The following is a 17,909-nucleotide window of genomic DNA, read 5'->3' as shown; positions in this document are numbered from 1 at the left end:
GTGAGTTACTCGCTGCAGGATTCCCAGCCTCAGACCTGCTCTGGCAGCCAGTGTTCATACAGAGAGTCCCAGTTGAGTTTCTGGTCAATGATAGCCCCCAGTGCGGGATTCAGCATTGGCAATGCCACTGAATATCAAAGGGACGATAGTTAGTTCCTGAGGATGGGGTAGGTGTTACAGAAATGCAGGTTCACCACCGAGTGGAGATCTGGCGCCCCCTACAGGACAGGAGGAGGAACAGTAAGAGCGAGGCTCTTACTCCCCACCTAGTGGACAGGCCAAGAACTACTCACTGAGCATCACCCTGCACCCAACTGGTGTTGACGTACTGGGAGTCAGACAGCCTGAGCTCCACAGGGACTGGTGAAAGAGAGAGACCCTCAACAACTGATAGAGAATGGGTGGCACAGTGGTTAGCACTGCTGTCTCACAGCACCAGGGACCTGGCTTCAATTCCAGCCTTGGGTCAACGTGTGTGTGGAGTCTGCACATTCTCCCTGTGTCTGGATGGGTTTCCTCAGGATGCTCCAGTTTCCTCCCACAGTCCAAAGATGTGCAAGTTAGGTGGACTGGCCATGCTAAATTGCCCCTTAGTGTCCAAAGATGTGCAGGTTAGGTGGATTGGCCATGCTAAATTGCCCCTTAGTGTCAGGGGGATTAGCTAGGGTAAATGCATGGGGTTACTGGATAGGGCCTGGGTGGGATTGTGGTCAGTGCAAGCTCAATGGGCCAAATGGTCTCCTTCTGCACTGTAGGGGTTCTATGAGGTTCGATCGCTGAGCACACTCACTGGATATCTGCTCCCACTATTATCTTGCGTTTTGGAGAATGGGGGAACGAAATATTCCGACATTCCAGCAACCCAATGGGAACAGAAGGGATAAGTATCCAAACTTAATCCTCACGAGTCCTGAAAGCTCGCAGATACGTCAGAGGCCTGTCTGAGGGCTCTGGGTCTGTACTCGATGGAGTTGGAAAGGGTGGGGGGGGGTGCATTTCATTGAAACTTACAGAGAGGCCTAGATAGAGTGGATGTGGGGAAGGTGTTTCCATTAGTCGGAGAGACTGGAATCCGAGGGCGCAGCCTCAGAGTAAAGGGACAGAGATGAGGAGGAATTTCTTCAGCCAGAGGGAGGTGAACGCAGAGGAGGCCGGGTCATTGAGTGTCTTTAAGACAGAGATAGATAGGTTCTTGAGTGGTGAGGGGGATCAGAGATTACGGGGAAAAGGCAGGAGAACGGCATTGAGAAGCTTATCAGTCATGGCGGGGGCAGACTCGATGGGCCGAATGGCCTAATTCTCCTCCTGTATCTTACGGTCCAGGTACGGACGCTGGAAGCCATTCCTCGCCCATGTGTCCAGTCCCAGGGAGGTATCGTATGGCCGCCTCCAACTCCCTCCCCTTCCCCGTTCCCTCTCTCAACGCACAAAAAAAAGACTACGCTTGTCGCCAGGGGCCAAAGGTTAAAGGTCAAGCGCTGGCCATTAACCTTGGGGTCAAATTCTCTCCCCTTCCCAAGATATCCCAGCGTCATCCAAGGCCGGAAAGACCCCGTCCAGGTTTCAATTCTGTTGAATTAACCCCCCCCCCCCACCCCTCCTCCGTGGGGACGGGGATCGAGGCCACTGCCTCAGGGGTGAAGGGTCAGAGGGCAGTCAGGTCATCGCTGGAAGAGACTTCGACCAGGAGGGAGCCGGGTTTGCGCTGTCGGTTGGATTTATCCAGCAGTTGAAGGACGCGGCTGGAGCCACTCTCGTTCCAGTCCGCAGTGAGGGTCACCTGTCCCAGGAAGGTATCCCTCAGAAAACCACTGGACCACACCTAGGCCGGGGAGGGAGGGAGGGAGCGGAGGAACGAGGGAGAGAGAGAGGGAGAGAAAGCAAGTTTCAGTTTCCGAATCCACTAAACCTTCCCATATTATTACACTCGTACAGAATTCCTACATTTTGTTTGGCCCACTTTTATTGTCCTTCTTAGGGGAGTTTAAAGTTTGTTTTATTAGTGTCACAAGAACATTAACACTGCAATGGAGTTACTGCGAAAATCACTCCGCCCCCCCGACTCCCAGCTAGAAGTCTCACTACACCAGGTTAAACTCCACAGGTTGTGGGTAGCACAGTGGTTAGCGCTGCTGCCTCACAGCGCCAGGGACACGGGTTCGATTCCCGGCTTGGGTCACTGTCTGTGTGGAGTTTGCACATTCTCCCTGTGTCTGTGTGGGTTTCCCTCCGGGTGCTCCGGTTTCCTCCCACAGTCCAAAAGATATGCAGGTTAGGTGGATTGGCCATGCTAAATTATCTTAGTATCCAAAGATGTGCAGTTTAGGTGGATTGGCCATGCTAAATTGTCCCTTAGTGTCCAAAGATGTGCGGGTTAAGTGGATTGGCCATGCTAAATTGCCCCTTAGTGTCCAAAGATGTGCAGGTTAGGTGAATTGACCATGCTAAATTGCCTCTTAGTGTCAGGGGGACTAGCTAGGGTAAATGTATGGGGTTGTGGAGATTGAGCTCGAGTGGGATTGTGGTCGGTGCAGATTCGATGGGCTGAATGGCCTCCTTCTGCACTGTAGGGAATCTATGAAGGTTTAATTGGAATCACGAGCTTTTGGAGCCCTGCTCCTTCATCACGTATCTAATTCCCCCAGTCGCCACACTCCGGCACCTGCTCGGGTGACACTGAGGGAGAATTTAGCACGGCCAATGCACCCTAACCAGCACGTCTTTTGGACTGTGGGAGGAAACCGGAGCACCCGGAGGAATCCCACGCAGACACGGGGAGAATGTGCAGACTCCACACATACAGTGATTCAAGGGTGGCACGGTGGCACAGTGGGTTAGCACTGCTGCCTCACAGTGCCACGGTCCTGGGTTCAATTCCTGGCTTGGGTCACTGTCTGTGTGGAGCTTACATGTTCTCCCCATGTCTGCGTGGATTTCCTCCGGGTGTTCCGGTTTCCTCCCACAATCCAAAGATGTGCAGGTTAGGGGGATAAGCCATGCTAAATTGGCCCTTTGCGTCAGGGAGACTAGTTAAGGTAAATGCATGAGGTTATGGGGATAGGGGCTGGGAGGGATCATTGTTGGTGCTGACTCGATGGGCCAAATGGCCTCCTTCTGCACTGTAAGGATTCTATGAAGCCAGGAATCGAACCCGGGTCCCTGGCGCTATGAGGCAGCAGTGCTAACCACTGCACCTGCCCACATGATGGCCTCGTGTTATATTGCTAGGCTATTAATCCAGAAACTCAGCTAGTGTTCTGGGGACCCGGGTTCGAATCCCGCCACGGCAGATGGTGGAATTTGAATACTATATACAAAAAAAATGCGGAATTAAGAATCTACTATTGTCGGAAAAACCCATCTGGTTCCTTTAGGGAAGGAAATCTGCCATCCTTACCCCGGTCTGGCCTACATGTGACTCCAGAGCCACAGCCAATGTGGTTGAGTCTCAACTGCCCTCCAAGGGGCAACTAGGGATGGGCAATAAATGCTGGCCCAGCCCAGCGACACCCGTGTCCCACGGATGAATAAAAAAAATGTAATAATTGCCCCTTCAAACTCTGTGGAGAATCAGTTCACCTGAATTTTAATGGGTTTCTTCTCCTGTTTCCTGTAGAATAATCCCTTCAGGTCAAACTCTGGAGCGCAGTCTCCTTTGTGCACTCTGGATTTCACCTTGGTTCCCTCGCTGCTGATCTCCACGTAGGCATCAGGGGCTGGTGGGGAGGGAGCAGAGTGTCACACTGAGCACTGGGAGCCCCAACAACACCGTCGAACCATACCCGACCCCCGCGTCACCCCAATCTGCACCGTGAGGGCTGTTCCCCGCCCCACCGCCCGGGGCTGGGTCCTCAATCCAGCACTGATGAGGGGTCTCGGGCATGGAGAGGCTCGCTGGGCAGCTTTGGGATACGGTCTCTCAGGTCGGTGCGGCCGAAGAGATACGTTCAGGGGCCCTGAGGGGGCCAGGCTGGCTGGATTCCTCCCCCCAAATAGAACTGGAGAGACAGGAGGACAACCCTGCTTCCCGTGGCCAGTACCTATCATCGGAGGGGGGCAGGGAGAGAGGGAGGGAGGGAGGGAGGCAGAGAGGGAGAGAGAGAGGGAGAGAGGGAGGGAGGGAGGGAGGGAGGGAGGGAGGGAGGGAGAGAGGGAGGGTTGGACCAATGAGCTAACTCTCTCAGAAGCAACGTTCAAAGAGAAACCTCAAGAACGCAGAAGTTCGAGGAGCAGGAATGGACCATTCGGCCCACTGAGCCTGTTCCCCACTCAATTAGATCACGACTGATCTTAAGATCCACTTTCCCGCCTATTGCCCGTACCCCTTAATTCCCCGAGAGACTAAAACTCTCACAGCCTGAGATTTATCCAAGGATGGAGGCCCACAATCCCCCCCCCCCCCCCCCCCCCGCCCCCGGGAGGGCGGTGGATTCCAGAAATTCACAACCCTCCGAATGGAGAAGTTTCCCTCAGTCCAAAATGGCCGCCCCTTACCCTGAGACCGGGCGCCCCCTACCGCTGCCCCCTGACCAGCAGGGAACAAGCCTCCACCCTGTTAAACGCCCCTCAGAATCACGTACAATCCGACCGGATTCCCCCTCGTTCAGAGACCCCAAAGAATACAGGCCCAATTTCCACAGCCTGACATGGTAGGCTGAGCCTCCGTCACCCTGGAGACCGGCCCCGTGAGATGGGATCGGGATTCATGGGGCCAAAGGCGGGCATCCCAATTGGATTGCAAAGGGGGGGGGCAAAACAGGCCTGAAAGGGGCTGAATGGCCTCTTCCCGCTGCGAGGGATGGAGGGGAAGTTGGAAGGACCCCAAAACTGGGCGTCTTAAAGGGGCGGGCGGACGTTAAATCGTACATCCCGGACGGCCAAGGGCATTATGGGACCAACCCCACCGGGTTTGAGGAGATCTCTTACTTACGGGCGGAAGATTCCGGAAGCTGCAATCCGGCAGCGCTGTGGACGTGGACGGAGGTCACGCGCTTGGGGTAACCAAGGCAACAGCTCCAGAATGACGGTTTGGGTTGGTCCATGGTCAGCTCTCTGGCGGGGGGGGGGGGGGGGGGAAGGTGAGAAACAGAGACACGGTCAATGACGAACGGGCGGCCAGAGGCTGGTGAACCGGGCAGGACACGGAGGCCGAACTCCTACCTCAGGGCTGCGGCCTTCTCGGTGAAGAGGCGGAGGAGGAACTTTCCGGATTGGGCTGGCTCGAAGGTGCTGGGGATGACGACGTAACGGCCTTGCTTTAACTCGCAGCGGAGGAACACACTCCGCGAGTCGATGTACGTCGAGCCCGTGATCTTCTGCTGCAGCGTGTGCATCCGGTATTCCCGGTTTATCTCCACCTGGGACACCGAGGGGGATTGAGGGGAGGGGGCCATGTGTTAGTGAATAACTTCCATCATGCCCTCTCGCTCGCTGTCACACTCTCTCTCTCTCTCTTTCACCCTTTCTCTCTCTCTTGCTCCCTATCATTCTCACTCTTTCACCCTCTCTCTCTTTTTCACTCTCTCTTGTTCTATCACTCCCTCTCATTCTCCCAAACTCTCTCTCCCACACTCTCATTCTCACTCTCTCACCCGCCCGCTCCCCCCCCCACTCTCCCTCTCTCTCTTGTTCTATCACTCCCTCTCGTTCTCCCAAGCTCTCACTCCCACTCTCTCATTCACTTTCAGATTTCCTGCCATTCACTCACTCTCTCCTTCACTCTCCCACTTTCTCCCACTCATGCTCACACTCTCTTGCTCACTCACTCTTTCCTACATTCTCCCACTCATGTTCATTCTCTCTCTCTCTCTCACTCTCTCATTTGTTCTCACTGTCCCCATCACTCTCTCGGTCTCTCTCTCTCTCTCTCTCTCTTTCTCACTCTGCTTCAATCTCCAGAGAAAGGGTGATTACAGAGGGAGAAAAGAAGGAGGGGAGGGGGAGAGAGAAAAGAAGGAGGGGAGGGGGAGAGAGAAAAGAAGGAGGGGAGGGGGAGAGAGAAAAGAAGGAGGGGAGGGGGAGAGAGAAAAGAAGGAGGGGAGGGGGAGAGAGAAAAGAAGGAGGGGAGGGGGAGAGAGAAAAGAAGGAGGGGAGGGGGAGAGAGAAAAGAAGGAGGGGAGGGGGAGAGAGAAAAGAAGGAGGGGAGGGGGAGAGAGAAACGGAGCGGGGAGGGGGAGAGAGAAAAGGAGAGGGCAGGGGAGAGAGAAAAGGAGGAGGGGAGAGAGAAACGGAGAGGGGAGGGGGAGAGAGAGACAAGATAGGGGAAAAGGAAGGGGGGGGATAAGACAGAGATAAACAGAGGAAGAGGAAGCAGGACAGAAAGAGAGAGAGAGAGAGAGGTAAGGGAGAAAGAGAAAGAGGAAGAGAGGTAGAGAGTGATAGAGGGGAAGAGAGATGGAAATGAGTGAGAGGGAGAGAGAGAAGTTGAGAGACACAGAGAGAGAGAGGGGTTTGAGAGAGAGAGTCCATCGCTTCACTCACCCGGAAGATTTCGAACCCAATGGACAGGTTTTGCCCCGAGCCCTCTTTGCGATAGAGTCTCCTGTCCTCCTGCTGCAGTGAGAATAAAGCAGCATCATCGCTCGGGATGGAGAAGACAAACTGTGAGAGCAGGACACAGGACGGGAGAGAGAATGGTTAGAGCGGAGAGTGAACGAGAGAGAGAGAATGGAGAGAGCAGGATGAGAAAGAGAGAGAGAGTGAACGAGAGAGTGCAGAGAGAGCAGGACACAGAACGAGAGAGAGAGAGAATGGAGACAGCGCTGCATAGAGAGCAGTGAGGCCAGGGCATGCGGCACAGAGAGGGAGACAGCAAGCAGAAGAGCAGGGAGAGAGAGTGCAAGGTGGGAAAGAGAAGATGAAACGGAGACAGAGAGAAAGCGAAAGAGGGAGAGAGAGAGAGAGGGGGGGGAGAGAAAGAGAGGGAGCGACAGAGGGAGAGAGAGAGAGACAGAGAGCGAAAGAGGGAGAGAGAGAATGAGCGAAAGAGGGACACAGAGAGAGGGATAGACGGAGAGAGCGAAAGAGGGAGACAGAAAGATGAGTGAAAGAGGGACACAGAGGGATAGAGAGAGAGAGCGAAAGAGAGAGAGAAAGGGATAGAGATAGAGTGAGAAAACATCCAGGCCATTGCATGAGCCGAGGGGAGCGGGCCGAGGGGAGGGGGAGCCGAGGGAGCGGGCCGAGGGGAGGGGGCCCCGACCGAGGGGAGGGGGCCGAGGGGAGGGGGAGCCGCAGGGAGCGGGAGCCAAGGGAAGCTGAGGGTCTCGATGGCGCCTGTGACGTACCTGGGGGTTCTGGAGGAAGGTGTCACGGTTATTCACACAGCCTCCACTCCGGTTCTGAAGCGGGTCGGAGCAGACTAGCCACTGGCCAAACCGTGTTGCCTCCACCCAGGTCTTGTGGAAGCTGAAGATGGAAGTGTTAATCTGTCGACAGACCACCAGGTCCGTGAAATAGGCGGAGAAATCCTCAAAATTCATCCTGGATCACAGGGCAGGAAGGAGAAGGCCCATCGGTTAGTGCACTACACCAGAGACACATCGACACTGGCAGCAGGAGGGGTCCATTCGGCCCTCCTAACCTCCTATCATTATAATCAGCCATAACCAAACGGCAGACCCAATGGGCCGAATGGTCTCATTCTGCTTCTAGATCTTATGGCTGATCATCAAATCCAATATCCTGATCCCCCCCATATCCCTCCATCCCTTTAGCCCCAAGAGCGATATCTAATTCCTTCTTGAAATCACACAACATTTTGTCCTCAGCTACTTTCTGTGGGAGTGAATTCCACACATTCACCACCCTCTGGGTGAAGAAATTTCTCCTCACCTCCGTCCTAAAAGGTTTATCCCTTATCCTCAAACTCTGACCCCCTAGTTCTGGTCTCCCCCCACCATCTGGAACATTCTTTCTGAATCTACCCTGTCTAAATTTTATAAGTTTCTATCAGAACCCCCTCTCACTCGTCTAAACTCCAGTGAATATAATCCTAACCGACTTATTCTCTCCTCATGTGACAGACCTGCCATCCCAGGAATCAGCCTGGTAAACCTTCACTGTGCTCCCCCGAGTTGCACAACAGCAGCCCGCACGCCAAAAACACCGACAACCCGCACGCCAAAAACACCGACAACCCGCACGCCAAAAACACCGACAACCCGCACGCCAAAAACACCGACAACCCGCACGCCAAAAACACCGACAACCCGCACGCCAAAAACACCGACAACCCGCACGCCAAAAACACCGACAACCCGCACGCCAAAAACACCGACAACCCGCACGCCAAAAACACCGACAACCCGCACGCCAAAAACACCGACAACCCGCACGCCAAAAGCACCGACAACCCGCACGCCAAAAGCACCGACAACCCGCACGCCAAAAGCACCGACAACCCGCACGCCAAAAACACCGACAACCCGCACGCCAAAAGCACCGACAACCCGCACGCCAAAAGCACCGACAACCCGCACGCCAAAAACACCGACAACCCGCACGCCAAAAACACCGACAACCCGCACACCAAAAACACCGACAACCCGCACGCCAAAAGCACCGACAACCCGCACGCCAAAAGCACCGACAACCCGCACGCCAAAAACACCGACAACCCGCACGCCAAAAACACCGACAACCCGCACGCCAAAAACACCAACAACCCGCACGCCAAAAACACCGACAACCCGCACGCCAAAAGCACCGACAACCCGCACGCCAAAAACACCGACAACCCGCACGCCAAAAGCACCGACAACCCGCACGCCAAAAGCACCGACAACCCGCACGCCAAAAGCACCGACAACCCGCACGCCAAAAGCACCGACAACCCGCACGCCAAAAGCACCGACAACCCGCACGCCAAAAACACCGACAACCCGCACGCCAAAAACACCGACAACCCGCACGCCAAAAGCACCGACAACCCGCACGTCAAAAGCACCGACAACCCGCACGCCAAAAGCACCGACAACCCGCACGCCAAAAACACCGACAACCCGCACAACCCTGAACATCTCGAATTGTTGCACAGGAACCTAATCAGAAGAAATTTGAGACTGGGGAGCATGAGGTGACTTTAGGGGCAGGTGGCAAATAGCTCAGTTGTAAGAAGTAACGTAAAGTAGAGAGAGAGAGAAAGAGAAAGGGAGAGGGATAGAGAGGTAGAGAGATAGGGAGGGGGACAGAGAGAGATAGAGAGAAAGGGAGGGAGGGAGAGAGAGAGAGAGAGAAAGAGAGAGAGGGAGATAGTGAGAGAGAAAGAGAGAGAGGGAGAGAGTGAGAGAGGAGCGAAAGGGAGAGAGAGAGTGGGGGGGGTTAAAGATAGAGAGATAGAGAAAGAGGAATAAAGAGAGAGAGAGAGACAGGGTTAGAGAGAGAGGAGAGATAGAAGGATGGAGAGGGAGAGCAAAAGCGAAGAGAGAGAGAGAGAATGAAGGCAGAGAGAGGGATAGAGAGAGAGGAGGAGAGGGAGAGATCACCATTCGTGGAGAGATTACAGTCAGGGATGCTTAAGGGGCAGAATTGGAGGGGGGCAGAGATCTCAGAGGGAAGGTGGAGGGTACAGAGATGGGGCGGAGGGAGGGGGATTTATTGAACTTCAGAAACTCTTACCAGAACTCTCCGTCATCACTGACCGTCACTCCCAACTTCTCTCTCTCTGCTTTGCTGACCTTTTGCCATTCCTCAGAGCTGCACTTGCAAAAGGACACAGAGATCAGAAACAGGCCCGGCAAGAGTTCTCCTTTCAAACACTGCCCCCTCCGTTCCTGCTGCCCTGCACACAGACTGGTGCCAGTCTCCTGCTCCCCCTCCCCAACTCACCACTGCCAACCTCCCGCCACCCCGCACATGGGGAGAAACCTGGGGGGGGGGGGAAGGAGGAGGAGGAGGAGGAGGAGGAGGGAGGAATCCTCAAGGAGCAATAGCCCTCCATCTTAGAGGAACATAAAAAGTGTTTGAAGGGGGACAGTGTAGAGGGAGCTTTACTCTGTATCTAACCCCGTGCTGTACCTGTCCTGGGAGTGTTTGATGGGGGGACAGTGTAGAGGGAGCTTTACTCTGTATCTAACCCCGTGCTGTACCTGTCCTGGGAGTGTTTGATGGGGGGACAGTGTAGAGGGAGCTTTACTCTGTATCTAACCCCGTGCTGTACCTGTCCTGGGAGTGTTTGATGGGGGGACAGTGTAGAGAGAGCTTTACTCTGTATCTAACCCTGTGCTGTACCTGTCCTGGGAGTGTTTGATGGGGGACAGTGTAGAGAGAGCTTTACTCTGTATCTAACCCCGTGCTGTACCTGTCCTGGGAGTGTTTGATAGGGGACAGTGTAGAGGGAGCTTTACTCCGTATCTAACCCCGTGCTGTACCTGTCCTGGGAGTGTTTGATGGGGGGACAGTGTAGAGAGAGCTTTACTCTGTATCTAACCCTGTGCTGTACCTGTCCTGGGAGTGTTTGATGGGGGACAGTGTAGAGAGAGCTTTACTCTGTATCTAACCCCGTGCTGTACCTGTCCTGGGAGTATTTGATAGGGGACAGTGTAGACGGAGCTTTACTCTGTATCTAACCCCGTGCTGTACCTGTCCTGGGAGTGTTTGATAGGGGACAGTGTAGAGGGAGCTTTACTCCGTATCTAACCCTGTGCTGTACCTGTCCTGGGAGTGTTTGATGGGGGGCAGTGTAGAGAGAGCTTTACTCTGTATCTAACCCTGTGCTGTACCTGTCCTGGGAGTGTTTGATGGGGGGACAGTGTAGAGGGAGCTTTACTCTGTATCTAAGCCCGTGCTGTACCTGTCCTGGGAGTGTTTGATGGGGACAGTGTAGAGGGAGCTTTACTCTGTATCTAACCCCGTGCTGTACCTGTCCTGGGAGTGTTTGATGGGGGGCAGTGTAGAGAGAGCTTTACTCCGTATCTAACCCTGTGCTGTACCTGTCCTGGGAGCGTTTGATGGGGGGACAGTGTAGAGAGAGCTTTACTCTGTATCTAACCCCGTGCTGTACCTGTCCTGGGAGTGTTTGATGGGGGACAGTGTAGAGAGAGCTTTACTCTGTATCTAACCCCGTGCTGTACCTGTCCTGGGAGTGTTTGATAGGGGACAGTGTAGAGGGAGCTTTACTCCGTATCTAACCCCGTGCTGTACCTGTCCTGGGAGTGTTTGATGGGGGGCAGTGTAGAGAGAGCTTTACTCTGTATCTAACCCTGTGCTGACCCTGTCCTGGGAGTGTTTGATGGGGGGACAGTGTAGAGGGAGCTTTACTCTGTATCTAAGCCCGTGCTGTACCTGTCCTGGGAGTGTTTGATGGGGACAGTGTAGAGGGAGCTTTACTCTGTATCTAACCCCGTGCTGTACCTGTCCTGGGAGTGTTTGATGGGGGGCAGTGTAGAGAGAGCTTTACTCCGTATCTAACCCTGTGCTGTACCTGTCCTGGGAGTGTTTGATGGGGGGCAGTGTAGAGAGAGCTTTACTCTGTATCTAACCCTGTGCTGTCCCTGTCCTGGGAGTGTTTGATGGGGGGACAGTGTAGAGGGAGCTTTACTCTGTATCTAAGCCCGTGCTGAACCTGTCCTGGGAGTGTTTGACGGGGGACAGTGCAGAGGGAGCTTTACTCTGTATCTAACCCCATGCTGTACCTGTCCTGGGAGTGTTTGATGGGGGACAGTGTGGAGGGAGCTTTACTCTGTATCTAACCCCGTGCTGTACCTGTCCTGGGAGTGTTTGATGGGGGACAGTGTAGAGGGAGCTTTACTCTGTATCTAACCCTGTGCTGTCCCTGTCCTGGGAGTGTTTGATGGGGGGGACAGTGTAGAGGGAGCTTTACTCTGTATCTAACCCCGTGCTGTATCTGTCCTGGGAGTGTTTGATGGGGGGACAGTGTAGAGAGAGCTTTACTCTGTATCTAACCCCGTGCTGTACCTGTCCTGGGAGCGTTTGATGGGGGAGAGTGTAGAGGGAGCTTTACTCTGTATCTAACCCCGTGCTGGACCTCTCCTGGGAGTGTTTGCTGACTGGGATCTTGACCTATATGAACACCCCTCTCACCTTGATAGTTGGTCCCTCCCGACATTGCCGCTTACCCATCACTCCACGGGCCGTTCCATTCCGTGCTGCCCCAGGGGTTCCTCATTCGGATCATGTAGAGTTTCTCCTTGTTGAAATAGGACAGTAAGCCCTCACCGATTCGCACCTTGCGTACGTCCGTGACCCCGTACGCGTGACCTTTCACCAACCCGCAGCCCATCTGGGCCTCCAGCTGCTCTCCCCGTTCCGGCTGCAGGGGCACACAAAGCAGAGAAGGGTCAGCGCTCGAGCTCACAGCACCCGCCACCCTCCCCGCCCCCCAACCGACCAATCCCCAGGGCCTGCAATGTTGGCTGTTCAAAATGGTGGCGTAACTCAACAACAACTTGCATTTGTATAGCGCCTCTGAGGTGACTCAGCCCACCTGAGGGGATATCAGGAACAGGGGTGGCACAGTGGTTAGCACTGCTGTCTTACAGCACCAGGGACCTGGGTTCAATTCCCAGCTTGGGTCACTGTCTGTGTGGAGTCTGCACGGGTTTCCTCCGGGTGCTCCGGTTTCCTCCCATAGTCCAAAGATGTGCAGGTTAGGGGGGATTGGCCATGCTATATCGCCCCTAAGTGTCGGGGGGACTATCTCGGGTAAATACATGGGATCATGAGGATAGGGCTGGGTGGGATTGTGGTCGTGCAGACCCGATGGGTTGAATGGCCTCTTTCTGCACTGTAGGGATTTTATGAGACAGCTAAAATCTCGGTCCGGAGGTGATGGGTTTCAGGCAGGACCTTTGGCCCATCTAGCTCCTCCTGTCCCTTGGTTCCTCTCAATAGCCCTGAGTCCTGTTCTCTGACAAGAGGTTCCCTGGGTTTGTCTCACAATGCGTTCATGGGGAATGTGAGGGCCCACAGTCAATGCGAAGGCCAGTCACAGCCCTAAGCACATCCCAAAGTGCCTGACAGACAATGGAATCCTCAGCCAAACACGGGGAGTGCACAGCAAGAGCCCAGGGGTGGAAATGTCATCTTGACCAGATTTGAGTGTTGCTGGGAGTGGAGGGGTTAACATTGGATTCAAGACACTGGATAAATAAACTGCCTCCCACTTCTCCCTCTACACTATCCCCATCAAACACTCCCAGAACAGGTACAGCACGGGGTTAGATACAGGGTAAAGCTCCCTCTACACTGTCCCCCATCAAACACTCCCAGGACAGGTACAGCACGGGGTTAGGTACAGAGTAAAGCTCCCTCTACACTGTCCCCCATCAAACACTCCCAGGACAGGTACAGCACGAGGTTAGATACAGACTAAAGCTCCCTCTACACTGTCCCCCATCGAACACTCCCAGGACAGGTACAGCACGGAGTTAGATACAGAGTAAAGCTCTCTCTACACTGTCCCCATCAAACACTCCCAGTACAGGTACAGCACGGGGTTAGATACAGAGTAAAGCGCCCTCTACACTGTCCCCCCCATCAAACACTCCCAGGACAGGTACAGCACGGGGTTAGATACAGAGTAAAGCTCCCTCTACACTGTCCCCATCAAACACTCCCAGGACAGGTACAGCACGGGGTTAGATACAGAGTAAAGCTCCCTCTACACTGTCCCCATCAAACACTCCCAGGACAGGTACAGCACGGGGTTAGATACAGAGTAAAACTCCCTCTACACTGTCCCCCCATCAAACACTCCCAGGACAGGTACAGCACGGGGTTAGATACAGAGTAAAGCTCCCTCTACACTGTCCCCCCATCAAACACTCCCAGGACAGGTACAGCACGGGGTTAGATACAGAGTAAAACTCCCTCTACACTGTCCCCATCAAACACTCCCAGGACAGGTACAGCACGGGGTTAGATACAGAGTAAAGCTCCCTCTACACTGTCCCCCCATCAAACACTCCCAGGACAGGTACAGCACGGGGTTAGATACAGAGTAAAGCTCCCTCTACACTGTCCCCCCATCAAACACTCCCAGGACAGGTACAGCACGGGGTTAGATACAGAGTAAAGCTCCCTCTACACTGTCCCCATCAAACACTCCCAGGACAGGTACAGCACGGGGTTAGATACAGAGTAAAGCTCCCTCTACACTGTCCCCATCAAACACTCCCAGGACAGGTACAGCACGGGGTTAGATACAGAGTAAAACTCCCTCTACACTGTCCCCCCATCAAACACTCCCAGGACAGGTACAGCACGGGGTTAGATACAGAGTAAAGCTCCCTCTACACTGTCCCCCCATCAAACACTCCCAGGACAGGTACAGCACGGGGTTAGATACAGAGTAAAACTCCCTCTACACTGTCCCCATCAAACACTCCCAGGACAGGTACAGCACGGGGTTAGATACAGAGTAAAGCTCCCTCTACACTGTCCCCCCATCAAACACTCCCAGGACAGGTACAGCACGGGGTTAGATACAGAGTAAAGCTCCCTCTGCACTGTCCCCTCAAACACTCCCAGGACAGATACAGCACAGGGTTAGATACAGAGTAAAACTCCCTCTATCCCAGTGTTGGCGGCCGTGGGATCTTTTACACCAGGACTCTCTTTGATGTCACCAGAATGCGGTGTTCCCCTGGTCCTGACACTGGGAAAGTGAGCCCGGATCATGGACTCGAGTGTCTGGAGTGGGCCTCGAACCTCACCCCATTGCCCCACTGTTACCTTTCCCTTGGCGCACCAACCCCCCCCCCCAGCCCCTCCCCGATGAAGGGGACAGTGAGAGGCATTACCCTTATGGAACAACTGATGAGTGATCTCCTGGAGTGAGCCTTGAGAAGGTTCTGGTAAAGGCGCTTCCTCTGCTCCAGGTCGCTGCTGTAGTTTCCCTTGTCCAGGGCCACTGGTTCTGAGATGCCCCCGGTGAAATCCACCAGGGCGTCAGCGGTGTTGCCCCCATCCAGGGCTTCGTAGCAGCCATTCAGCCTGTCGCAGGGCAGGAGGGGGGGGTAAGACAGATGGTCAGCATATGCAGAGACGTGACTCGCACCCGCTCCCCCAACACTTACCCTTCCCAACACACGTTCCATACCGATCGAATTTACTTACAACCACACCAACAGGCCATTCAGCCCATCTGCTCCCTCCTGGGGCCTGTGCTCCACACAGCCTCCTCCCAACACCCCCTCAAATCATGTGTGTGAGAGAGACTGCGTTTGTAATGGTTTCTTTATACATGTGCATCACTGGGAGAGGCCTGCATCGATAGCTCATCTCTAATTACACTTGAAATGAGTTGTTTGCTCAGCTATTTCTGAGGACATTGAAGGGGTGACTTGGTGGTGCAGTGGTTAGCACTGCTGCCTCACTGCGCCAGAGCCCTGGGTTTGATTCCTGGCTTGGGTCACTGTCTGAGTGTAGTTTGTACATTCTCCCCGTGTCTGCATGGGTTTCCTCCAGGTGCTCCTGTTTCCTCCCACAGTCCAAAGATGTGCAGGTTAAGTGGATTGGCCATGCTAAATTGCCCCTTAGTGTCCAAAGATTCATAGAGCCATCAAATCCCTCCAGTACGAAAAGAGGCCCATCAAATCTGCACTAACAACAATCCCACCAGGTCCTATCCCTGTAACCCCACGTATTTACCCCGCTAATCCTCCTGACACTAAGAAGCAATTTAACATGTTTAGGCCATGAGTTAGGTGGATTGGCCATGCTAAAATTACCCCTTCGTGTCAGGGGGATTAGCAGGGTAAATACCTGGGGTTATGGAGATAGGACATGTCCCAATGTCGGTGCAGGCTCAATGGGCTGAATGTCCTCCTTCTGCACTGTGGGGATTCTATGCTGATTCTCGTCAACCACATTGACTCCAGAGCCACAGCCACATGTAGGCCAGACCAGGTGGGGAACGGCAGATTTCCTTCCCTAAAGGTGACCTCAGTGAACCAAACGGGTTTTTCCGACAATCAACAAATGGTTTTTATGATCACATTTAACTTTAGATCTCTATTGAACTCAAATTTCACCATCTGTGGTGGTGGGATTCGAACCTGGGTCCCCAGAACATTATCCTGGCTCTCTGATCCACAAACCTTCCCAACCTCAACCCCTGCGAAGTCCACCTTCTTCCCGCTCTCTGCGTGAAGAATTTATTCCCGAGTTCCCACTGGATTTATTAGCGACTGTTTTGGTTTAATGACTCCGAGGTCCGGTCTCCTCTGTGAGTGGAATAACCTTGTCCAATATCGATCCGATTGAACCCCTTCCCCCGAGCTTCTTACGTCTGCCCAACCATCCAATTTATCCCAAATCTCAACCACCTTCCACCAAATTCCCAACTCCAGTTCCACACACTCCAATTTTTTGGCCAATGATCTCGCATACGGAACTGGAAGTCCATATACACAACATCCTCCCACCTACCCTCCATTGCTAGGGACCTCCTCCCAAAGCTCCAGCTGATTGGTTGGAACCCCAAGACCAATCCCAGGCAGGGAAGGGGCCTTCCTCCGTTTGGTTGCCAAGGTCTGACTTACTTGGCGTAGGCTTTCTCCAGCAGGGAACACCAGAACTCCCGGCTGTCATCGGAGTGGCAGAAGATGAGGCGGCCATTGATGGTGGGCAGTCGGTCATCGATCACCACATCCAGCCAGCTGCCAAACCGGCAGAAGCGGAAGTGGAAGATTCCGGCGTAGTTTTCCGGGTGTTTCGGGTCCCATTCCTGTTCCTTGTGATTGGGGATGACCTGTATAATAAACCAGCTCCGAAAGTCAGTGGTGTAAACCTAACCCCTTCCTTCTAACGTGAGTCGTGAATCACCACAGTGTCAATCCTCCCCTTAATTCCCTACCCACCAACGCCTCGACTTTCTCAGGAGACTAAGGAAATTTGGCATGTTAGCTACGACTCTCACCAACTTTTACAGGTGCACCATAGAAAGCATCCTTTCTGATTGTATCACAGCTTGGTATGGGCTCCTGCTCTGCCCAAGACCGCAAGGAACTACAAAGGGTTGTGAACGTAGCCCGGTCTATCACTCAAACCAGCCTCCCATCCGTCTACACTGACTCCTTCATCAGTCAGAACACTGAGTACAAAAATTGGTAGGTCATGCTGGATAGAACCTTAGTTAGTCCTCGTTTGGAATACTGTCTACAATTTCTCTACACTCTAGCTGTGACTGTAACACGCACACACGCACAACACCCCCTGCCTGCTCCCGCTGGGTTCCGAGGAAGCAGAAGAGGAAGAGGAATTTTGTAGAGAATTTGAATTCATGAGAAGGCTGGATGGAATTGGAAATGTACTAGCACGGGGTTAGATACAGAGTAAAGCTCCCTCTACACTGTCCCCCCATCAAACACTCCCAGGACAGGTACAGCACGGGGTTAGATACAGAGTAAAGCTCCCTCTACACTGTCCCCCCATCAAACACTCCCAGGACAGGTACAGCACAGGGTTAGACACAGAGTAAAGCTCCCTCTACACTGTCCCCTATCAAACACTCCCAGGGCAGGTACAGCACAGGGTTAGATACAGAGTAAAGCTCCCTCTACACTGTCTCTCATCAAACACTAGGTTAGATTTACAATTCTCTGCGAATTTTCTGGTTCGCACTGTCTTGCATCTGCCTCTAATGCTCCAGATTGCAAAGAAGGATGGACAATTCTCGGGGTCACACATCCAGTGCTTTCTCTTTGACATCTGGCAGCATCAAGGATCTTCCCAACCCCACCATCAATCTCATCCTGGGTGCAGAGATGAGAAAGTATACCTCCCATCCAACGCCCGGGGCGCGTTAATCTCTTAACTCAATGAATAAAGCAGATCCTGGATCGAATCCGTTTGAATGCTTCCCTTTTGATAGAAGGTAAATAGAAAATGTTTGGGCAAATCTTTGCCAAAGGCGTGTAAACGTGTAGCATTCTCTCAGGGATCAG

General features: G+C 53.6%; 1 protein-coding gene across 1 annotated transcript in view; it reads right to left on the bottom strand.

Annotated features, from left to right (window-relative positions):
• Positions 1-346: 346 nt before the first annotated feature.
• The window catches only part of LOC145337092 (calpain-5), a 28,234-nt gene continuing 10,671 nt past the window's right edge, over positions 347-17,909 (bottom strand). The window contains exons 4-13 of the mRNA XM_080181842.1: positions 16,506-16,714; positions 14,763-14,955; positions 12,078-12,271; positions 9,619-9,696; positions 7,287-7,482; positions 6,481-6,600; positions 5,161-5,357; positions 4,931-5,052; positions 3,580-3,716; positions 347-1,822 (exon numbers count right to left, since the gene is read on the bottom strand). Of these exons, the coding sequence (XP_080037968.1) occupies positions 1,646-1,822; positions 3,580-3,716; positions 4,931-5,052; positions 5,161-5,357; positions 6,481-6,600; positions 7,287-7,482; positions 9,619-9,696; positions 12,078-12,271; positions 14,763-14,955; positions 16,506-16,714 (1,623 nt within the window). The 3' untranslated portion in view covers positions 347-1,645. The remainder of the gene's footprint in view (positions 1,823-3,579; positions 3,717-4,930; positions 5,053-5,160; positions 5,358-6,480; positions 6,601-7,286; positions 7,483-9,618; positions 9,697-12,077; positions 12,272-14,762; positions 14,956-16,505; positions 16,715-17,909) is intronic.

This window comes from Carcharhinus amblyrhynchos, unplaced genomic scaffold (assembly GCF_965287045.1).
Source record: "Carcharhinus amblyrhynchos unplaced genomic scaffold, sCarAmb.v2.hapA scaffold_43, whole genome shotgun sequence".
Lineage (NCBI taxonomy): Eukaryota > Metazoa > Chordata > Chondrichthyes > Carcharhiniformes > Carcharhinidae > Carcharhinus > Carcharhinus amblyrhynchos.
Note: the sequence above shows the minus strand (reverse complement) of the source record. Positions and strands in the feature narration are given on the sequence as shown.